The sequence below is a fragment of the Triticum urartu genome, chromosome 6A (genome assembly GCF_056163025.1).
Source record: "Triticum urartu cultivar PI428250 chromosome 6A, HENAU_Tu73, whole genome shotgun sequence".
In the NCBI taxonomy this organism is placed as follows: domain Eukaryota; kingdom Viridiplantae; phylum Streptophyta; class Magnoliopsida; order Poales; family Poaceae; genus Triticum; species Triticum urartu.
The window spans coordinates 75,260,428-75,269,232 of NC_141878.1; the positions used below are offsets into that span (position 1 = coordinate 75,260,428).

The window sequence follows — 8,805 nt, forward strand, 5'->3', positions numbered from 1 at the left end:
CCACAAGTCCAACTGAAAAAAGGACATCATAATCCTTCCTTTAGTTCCTCCCACACAATCATCACAATACCAAATGGCAGTCAAGCAGGCTAACCACAACACCAGTACACCAGCAAACCAATGAAGAGTTCCTGGCTCTCCAGGAATTGAACACGAGATGCACAACCCCCAGACCAAACCCAAAACACCCAGGACCAACACGGCCATAACTTACAGATATTGCTCGAGTTCCCTGCGCACAAATGGCTTCACAGCTTAAGAACACTCAGTAGCTATACAGGAACAACAGATCAGGGCAAAAAACTGATCCGTGGCGCGTTTTCGGAGAGCCTTCTTTCAGACAGACAAAATTTGGCAGCAGCCGATGTTGTGCTAGCTCGCTTGGCTGGTGGCTGCTTGCCTGCTCTCCTACTGCAGGATCTGGGTGACGGATGCGGTGTCCTACTTCTTTGCCGAGGCATTACGCAGCTTCTCGAATATGGGGTGTCTCAGGATCTCTTTCGCAGACGGCCGCCTCACGGGATCAGGGTCCATCATCGACTGAAAGTAAGCAGAGAGTGGGGGTGAGCAAGCATGTGAAATACCTATCAGAAGGGAGGACATCTTTCTTGGACTTGAATGCTAGAGTTAGTTAAGGTGCCAAGCAATTGCAAATTGCAGCTCTGTAGATACGTCATAGCTGTAATTGTAACAGCCGTGACCCAAAGAATCAACTGAATGAAACAAAGCTAAAGGTGAAAGAAGTTCATTCATGTGAAACTTTCTTTATATGATGGTCATGAGTAACAAGCACCAATGGGTACCATATAGATCGTGTTAGTGTTATAAAAAGGACGCACAAGCACCACTGGAAGTGTTAGGATTGTGCACGCACGTAAACAGTCGACATACAGAGTGCCAATAAGAGGTATCAGTAGTGAGGTACTAGTGTATTATGCTACTGCTTCATCAGTTGGAAGAAATACGCAACATGGTTACACGAAAGACACTTGCTTCTGCATAAATTTTAGCAACACAGCAGCAAACTTTAAGCTTTTAGCCACAGAAGTAAATAAAACATTATGTTGTGTTGAGTTACTTGGGCGATCATGAATATTATCGAGCATGGGGATTAGATTAAGGAAGAGTGTAGCCGTCATTTTGAATTTTGAATGTAAGGGGTTTAGATACAATAGAGTAGAATAGTATCAATTGATTGTCAATCTGGATACAGAAATGCAGGGCAAGCGAAAGTAAACAGCTGGAAAGGGAAAGCCACATGGTGATGTTGCCATACCTTGATTAAACTCTGGAACTGCATTGGGTGTCCTGGTAGCAATGAGATTTTGCCCTCTCTGAGACTTGCAAACTGGTGTCCAGAAACAGGAAGCGGAGTGCCTCTTATAAGCTCATAGACAGCTGCCCCGAGAGAAAAGATGTCTACCTTGTCAAGATGCTCATGCTTTTCATTCAACATTTCTGGAGGCATATAACGAGAATCTCCTTCTTCGATTGCCAAACTTCGATCAATAAGTGTAGCACAACCGAAATCTCCAAGCTTATAAATACCATTCCTGACATATATGTTATCTGGTTTCACGTCAAGGTGTGCTACGCCACGCCCGTGAATGAAGTCCAAACCTTTGCAGATCTTGCATTTCACAAAATTTACTTTCAACGTTAGTAGGTGAGGTGCACATGAAAGAATGGTTATATTAATAGGTGAGGTGTACATGAACGAACAATGCATGGGTGGTTAGCAGCAGATGATGAATCCAAGAGTACTTTACATAATTTCAAGAAACTTGTTAGAACAACTATTACAATGGTATACTAGTTACATTATGACATTGAATTCATTTTGCTTGAAATACTGACCATTGACCAACAAAAAATAAAATGGATTAGTAAACCAACCTGATACAACAGTTCCAGGGCATCCCCAAACTCCAACGGCTTGTCCCCATTCACAGATAGGGAACGGTCACAGAGTTCCATCTGGATATAAAGTTTTTCGGTCTCGAACCAAGAGGTGAAATATCCAACTATGTTCTCATGGTTACCTAAGGCCACCAAAGTATGCACTTCCTTCAATGCTTGCCTCCTGTAAATAAATATACAACAAACGGGATTAGTTAATCATGGTCTAACTACTGAAGCAAGAGGGCTTCTATGAAAACTACCTGTCCATGTCATTATGCAACTGCTTGATGCTCCGTTTTACTGCATACAAGCAGCCCTCTATCCTCCTCAGAACTTTAAACACGACACTGAAGTTTCCACATCCAATTTGCTGCAAACAAACAATTGTCATGACCCAAACCTCCACAAAATGTAAAACTAAAACATGAACATGAACACATAAACAATATCTAATGAGAGCATACCTCAATTTCATGGAAATCGGTACGGTAACGTGAAAGACCGTCAGCGCCAATAGAGGGAGAAGACCCTAAATACAGATATTTTGTCGGTTAACTCTTTTTTTGTGAGAAAGATGCTGCTATAAATGTTTCTTACTGAGATAAAAAATCACACGCAGTGATTATGCGTTATTAACTTTATAACATGTACACGTAATTTGAAGGGATGTGAAATGAACATGTACACATAATTTGAAGGGATGTGAAATGAACATGTACACATAATTTGAAGGGATGTGAAATGAGCATGTACACATAATTTGAAGGGATGTGAAATGAACATGTATACATAATTTGAAGGATGTGAAATGAACATGTTTCAATAACATCAAGCACATAAATGTTACCTGATGATTTGCATTTCCTCACGGAGAACACATTATCATCTATCCGAGGGTCCATATTATATGGATTCTTGATGCACGGTGGAGGCGTCACCTGGGAGCGCAGAACTCTTGCTGAATGTGGGACATAGCTACCTCTCTTTTGCGAACTAGGTTGCGCCATCTTTTCTTCCTCTGGATCATCTTGACTTAGAGAAAATCGGACCGGAGTAATCTCCTGGCTATCCGCCTCCATTAGGTCCATGGATCGACCTTTCGGGGAAGAATCTGTAAGCAATGGCAATCCTTTATTAATACAACAACATTGAGCCAGATGCCAGAGCAAGCATATCAAACTCTGGAATTTAGGCAACTGGATCTTGAGGCAAGACCATAATGATGATTTCAGATCAATAGGACTCAGTTTGAGCATTCGCACTCTCACCTCTCTTGTACCTCTTGCTCCGGGCCACTGACTTCTCTGGAGATTGGGGGCAAGGGGTGTTCTCCTGCAGATAACCCAAACAGATCAGATAAGCAATGTAATCCCACACAAGAAAATATGTCTTTTTCCCACCTTATCGGCGTCGAAGCCGCTCGCCAGCTGCGGCGCATCGGGCGTGAGGTAATCCGGGGTACTGCAAAACAGCGAGCGGCAAGAAGAGGGATAGGGTTAGCCCGAGATGCGCACTCTCACTGGACACAGACTGCAGCTCGGATCGAATCAAGAGCCGAATCAGAGATCTACCAGAAGAAATCCTGGCTGAGGATGCAGGCGTCCCTGTCCTCCATGGGCACGTCCGCGTCCACGGGCGCGGCCTGTTGCGGCGGAGCGGGGGCGGGGGCGGGGGCGGGAGCCGGGGCCGGGCGGGGGTCCTCGAGGAGCTCCCCGAAGGGCTTGGGCGAGGCGAAGGGGCGGTCGGCGAAAAGGGGGAAGAGGGTGACGTGCTCGAGCTTCTGCGAGAGCTCCCCCGACGGCGAGCTGCCGGCCACCGCCGCCGCCGCCATCTGCGCCTGCGCCTTGGTCGCGGGGGGCGTGAAGCGGCGGCGGGACTTGCTCCCGCCGCGCGGGCCCGGGGTCTTGGTCCTCAGCATCGCCGACGCTCGCTCCTCTCTCCCCGGCGCGGCGGAATGCCGGATTCGAATCCGCGGCGGGGCTGGGGTTTGGCTGTGGGGGTGGGGAGAGACGCGGGGTGCGAAAGGGAGGAAAGAAATGATTTTTAAATCGAGAAATCTGGAATTGGAGGGAGCTCTGGCTGGCTGTGGCGGGAGAGATAATAAATAAGAAAAACGTTTCGGTGGGAAATGGGACGTCGTTTTGTTCGTGTCCGTTTCTATCCAGATCCGGATGTTGGGCTGGCCCGGTTAGGCTGTTGGGCTGGACATGTCTGCTTTTTTGCCCTAGGCCCAGATTGGTAATGGCATTTTGGTTGGTATTTACACTCACAATCACATCACCACGAGATATCATCATCGTAGAAAGAAGTTAACTTCCCTAATTGTCTTGGAAATGGTTAGTTTTCCCACAACCACAACCCCTTTGCTCGACCAGTGGCTCACCTCCCCCCCCCCCCAACACACACACACACCCCACAAATGAAAATGAACAAATTGGGGAGGGGGGTCGGGACTCGGGAGCTCATGGTTTTTCTAGGTGGAGATGCATGCAAAAATCAAAACAAGAAGATATCTTCTAAACCATTCATCTGGATCACAAACGGTTTCGCCCTTAAATTTCTTGTGTCGATATCGTTCAAACTTTATTCCAATTGTTAGGTTTTGAAAAAATTGATGTGTAAGTACATTTTTCACGCTAGCGTGCGTACTTCTACTATAGTGCATGGTCTTCCAATGTTGGCGTGTATACTTCCCATGTTAGTGGTGTGTACCAACATGGGGCGTGCACATGCCTCAAATTAAAGAAAATACACATGTAAATGCACAGGGTAGTACATATGCTCATATGGAACTACACATATCGCAGAGAAAGTGCACATGTCTCTCCACAATAGTCAGTAGTGTACATGCCCATTAGGAAGTACCCATGCACAGTACCAGATTACATGAACAAAACTAGAAAGGAAAATGAGTAAAACCGGAAGAACGGGAGAACCCATAGAAACACAAAAAGGAAAAGAGAAAATCGAAGACACGACCTCCTGCGTGGGGCGGGGGTGGGAGTATGTGGACGATGTGTTCTCGCGGGAGCACTAACTCCCCTCCCGAGGTCACTCCGCTACATAGTTTTTTCCTAATTTTGTAGCATGTTACCCAAATTCAAGTTACATATTTTGTGGTAAGCAATGTCCAAATGAAAAGATCTTGCAGTTGGTAGTGCAGTCCATTCTTAATTGGAGTAACTAGTAGGCAAAACTAGCAATCATCTGTTCCAAGGCTTGTGGTTTTTTTTACCCATAGAGTCAATATATGGTAGAAGTACATGTATCTAAATAAATTGAAACCACAAAATGTCCTCGCGAGAAAACAGATATACGATGGGGAGGGGGGGCTTCCCTCTAGCTACTACGCGACGCCTAGCCACTCTCACTCAAATTGCTAAAGTACATGGAATTGTGCTCCCCCCCCTCCGCAAATCATATGACCGATGCACTTCTTGTATAAATTTGCACGATTTGAATTTTTTCCTTCAAGTATGAATAGAATTTGTATTTTTTTTTAAAACACTAACTTGTACTTGAGTCCTCCCTTGGTACTTAACAAAGAAGAGCATGCCTATCATAAACAATGGTAGCCAAGGTTTTCTTTAGAAGTGAACAAGTGTGTACCCAGTCCTACATGTCTGGGTAAAAGCCAAGCTAAGTCAACGAAAGTCCAAGCCAATAGTCATGGTCATCCATTGGTGGAGGAAATAAGAAACAATGACAAAGGGGAGGACCCATGAATAAAGAAACCCATTTAGGCCAAGGGGTGGTGGTCTAGTCCAGAGTATATTGCATAAAACCACCACTTTGAGGGATAGATTTGCGAAAAACACTAGGATATAGATTCGCTACAGAACGCACCATGTCTAGCGTAATTGTTTGGCAAAAACCACCGATCGGCGGATCGGGCCGTGTTAAGCGAGTTTATGACAGATGGGGCCCGTTTTTCTCCTACGTGGCACTCCAGGCCGTCCTGACAGCTGGCAGACGGCGTTAGACGATGCGTTAGGTCTTGTCTTTAGTCATCCCCGCATCCATCTCTTTTTCCACATTCTTATTCCCCCTCCCCTCGCTCCCGCTGCCGTCGCCCCCTTGCCCCTCGCACTGCAGAGATGCGTAGTCCGGCGAAAGGTGGAGTTGCTGGTGGCGGCGCTCCGCCCGGCAGCGCCGCACGCATCGTAGGTAGTGGAGGAGGACCAGAAGTGGATCCAGGCGAGCTTTGCGGGAGCTCGAACCCTAGCAAGCCGACGGAGGAATCGGAGGAGAAGGACCCGCAATATTCGATGGAATACCGGGCGGCGAGAGCATTCGCCGCGGCGGTGAAGGCCAATCCGACGGGAAGCCAGCACATCAGGTCATCCTACGGCGGTGTCTAGTGAGATCCACTTTTCTTTGCTCTTCCCCTTCCTGTTCTCCATTCAATTGCGTTGCTAGTGTACTCCTAGGATTAGTGTTCATATTGCTCTATCATATCGGATGGAGTAGATGTTGTGGGTTTGTTGTCATGTGCTCTAGGGTTGACAATATTTATATTAGTTCAGATGCTGTGATTTGTTTGTCATGTGCCCTAGGGTTGACATTTTTAGATTAGTTTAGAAATAAGCTGATTTAGTTGATTTTATAAACGAGCAACAAAGTTATCCTGATATAGTATATGATTATGATATTATTAACTTAGAAAAATGCATGTTTGTGCTGTGTTATTCAGTTTATTTTAGGTACACTGTTAATTGGAGTGAAGTTAGACATTTGGTTAGGTTCACTGTTAAATGAGTTATCCTGTTATTTGCTTTATAAGTGACAAAGGATTGTATTAGTGCAATAACATGAGCTGTTTCATTAGTGTTATTCAGTTATAATTAAGCACTTATACTGCTATGTGTTTTATATTTTTTGCAGTCTGGATGATGAGGTTTGGGAATTGAGGATGCATTTCCATGACAGAGACAATATTGAGAGATCGATAATGATGTTAGACATAACATTTTACAACCTAGTAGCACTGATAGAAACAGAAGGTTATGGATTTAAAGATTACATGTACTATGTCAGGGATCCTAGGCTAGGGATAGAAGGAATGGAAGAAATAGATGATGATGACAAGCTTGAGGAAATTCTAGACAACATAGCATTACAAAATCAAAAGATATTGAATGTAACAGTTGTTAGGGCCAGTTCTCCCAATGCTGCAAGTATAAATACCAGCTCCAATGTTATTGAGCAGCAAATCCCTCTAGAAGAAATTGGAGAGCCCAAACTGTATCAGATAGATGAAGAAGGAGTGTTGTTCAGTGCAGGAAATGTGCATGTAGCAGCAGAAGTGGAGCCAATGCCCATACAGTTTCAAACACAGCATATCACAAACAATTTGGAGGAGCAACTTGCTTTAGGTTATGTACAAGTGGAAGAAAATCCTGTAAACAATTCAGAGGACCAAATGGAAATTGAAAAGGTTATGGAGGAGACAAGGAGGAAGGAAATTGAAATGTTTATGAAGAATAAGAAAAATAAAGAGAAGGACACTTCTTTTAAGAGAAAAGCTGCAGTGATGGATAATGAGGAGGACAGTGATGATGATAATTTGGAAGAATATGGTGATATCCTTGCTAGGCTTGATGAGATGAAAAGACAGAGGGAAGATCCACTCCTTCATTTTGAAGGGGACACATATGTTGAGGAAATGTATGAGACAGAGGAGGAGGAGGAGGAGGAGGAGGAGGAGGATGCACTATATGAGCCTGAAAGTGAAGAAGAGGATGCAGATGAGGAAGAGGATGAGGAAGAGGAACAAGAGGAGCGGGTAGGGAAAGATGGACAGAAGAAGAAAAGGGAGAAGAAACATAGAAAAGGCCCAACAAGCAGATCACATGCAAGTGTAGAGGAGTTGTTTGAGGAGGACTGGATACCATCATCTGATGAAGACAGGAAACCAATGGACTTGGGTGTGGAAGATGATGATGGTGAAAGGCATTCGCATATGTTTTGCCCAATGGGAGGAAAAGCGGAGCTAAAAAGATGAACAAAAGGATATGGCATGCTGAGAAGAGAGCTCACCCAGATGAGCAATTTGTGAAGCATCATTGCTTCCTTGATGTGTACCAGTTTAGGAATGCACTTCAAACAATGCACATTGCACAAAACAGGAACTATGAGTACCATAGAAATTGCAGTGACAGGGTTATAGCACAATGCATAGATGAGACATGCCCTTTTTATGTAGCAGCTTCTCAGATTGCAAATGAGAAAACATTTACCATAAGGAAGCAGTATTTGGTGCACACTTGCCCTTCTGTGTCAGAGAACACAAAAGTTACTGCTAGGTGGGTTGCAAATTTTTGTGAGGAAGCAATCAGAAATGACCCATGCACAACAATCACTACTATAATTAACATTGCAAAGAGCAAGTATAGAGTGGAAATATCAACCCACATGGCATACATGGCTAGGAAGGCAGCAAAGAATGTTGTGCTAGGAGATCAGAAGGCCCAATACACTAGGATTATGGATTATTTGCAGGCTGTGCTAGATACTAATCCAGGTTCAAGGTATATAGTGACAACAAGGTATCTGAGGGATACGTCTCCAACGTATCTATAATTTTTGATTGCTCCATGCTATATTATCTACTGTTTTGGACTATATTGGGCTTTATTTTCCACTTTTATATTATTTTTGGGACTAACCTATTAACCGGAGGCCCAGCCCAGAATTGATGTTTTTTTTGCCTATTTTAGTGTTTCGAAGAGATAGAATATCAAACGGAGTCCAAACGGAATAAAATCTTCGGGAACGTGATTTTCTCACCGAACGTGATCCAGGAGACTTGGACCCTGCTCCAAGGAACAAAAGAGGCGGTCACGAGAGTGGGGGGCGCGCCCCCTGCCTCATGGGCCCCTCGTTGTTCCTCCGCGTACTTCT

At 44.6% G+C, this 8,805-nt stretch overlaps 1 protein-coding gene and 1 pseudogene across 1 annotated transcript; one reads left to right on the forward strand and one right to left on the reverse strand.

Moving 5' to 3' along the window:
- Positions 1 to 13: 13 nt before the first annotated feature.
- WEE1 (WEE1-like kinase) lies at positions 14 to 3,978 on the reverse strand. The gene is made up of 9 exons (XM_048693005.2): positions 3,474 to 3,978; positions 3,303 to 3,363; positions 3,171 to 3,234; positions 2,750 to 3,013; positions 2,367 to 2,431; positions 2,163 to 2,272; positions 1,897 to 2,083; positions 1,277 to 1,630; positions 14 to 540 (listed from the first exon to the last, which is right to left on the reverse strand). Exons 1-9 carry the CDS (start codon positions 3,818 to 3,820, stop codon positions 442 to 444), a joined length of 1,551 nt encoding a protein of 516 aa, XP_048548962.2. The 5' UTR covers positions 3,821 to 3,978; the 3' UTR covers positions 14 to 441.
- Positions 3,979 to 7,324: 3,346 nt separating this feature from the next.
- LOC147964034 (uncharacterized) lies at positions 7,325 to 8,484 on the forward strand (annotated as a pseudogene).
- The last annotated feature ends 321 nt before the right edge of the window (positions 8,485 to 8,805 follow it).

Coding starts and splice junctions, on each gene's coding strand:
- WEE1 (XM_048693005.2), bottom strand. CDS start 3,820: ATGCTGAGGACCAAGACCCCGGGCCCGCGCGGCGGGAGCAAGTCCCGC. Junction 2,432..2,749: donor GAGGAAATGCAAATCATCAG/GTAACATTTATG, acceptor ATCTGTATTTAG/GGTCTTCTCCCTCTATTGGC. Junction 1,631..1,896: donor CCCTGGAACTGTTGTATCAG/GTTGGTTTACTA, acceptor GTGAAATGCAAG/ATCTGCAAAGGTTTGGACTT.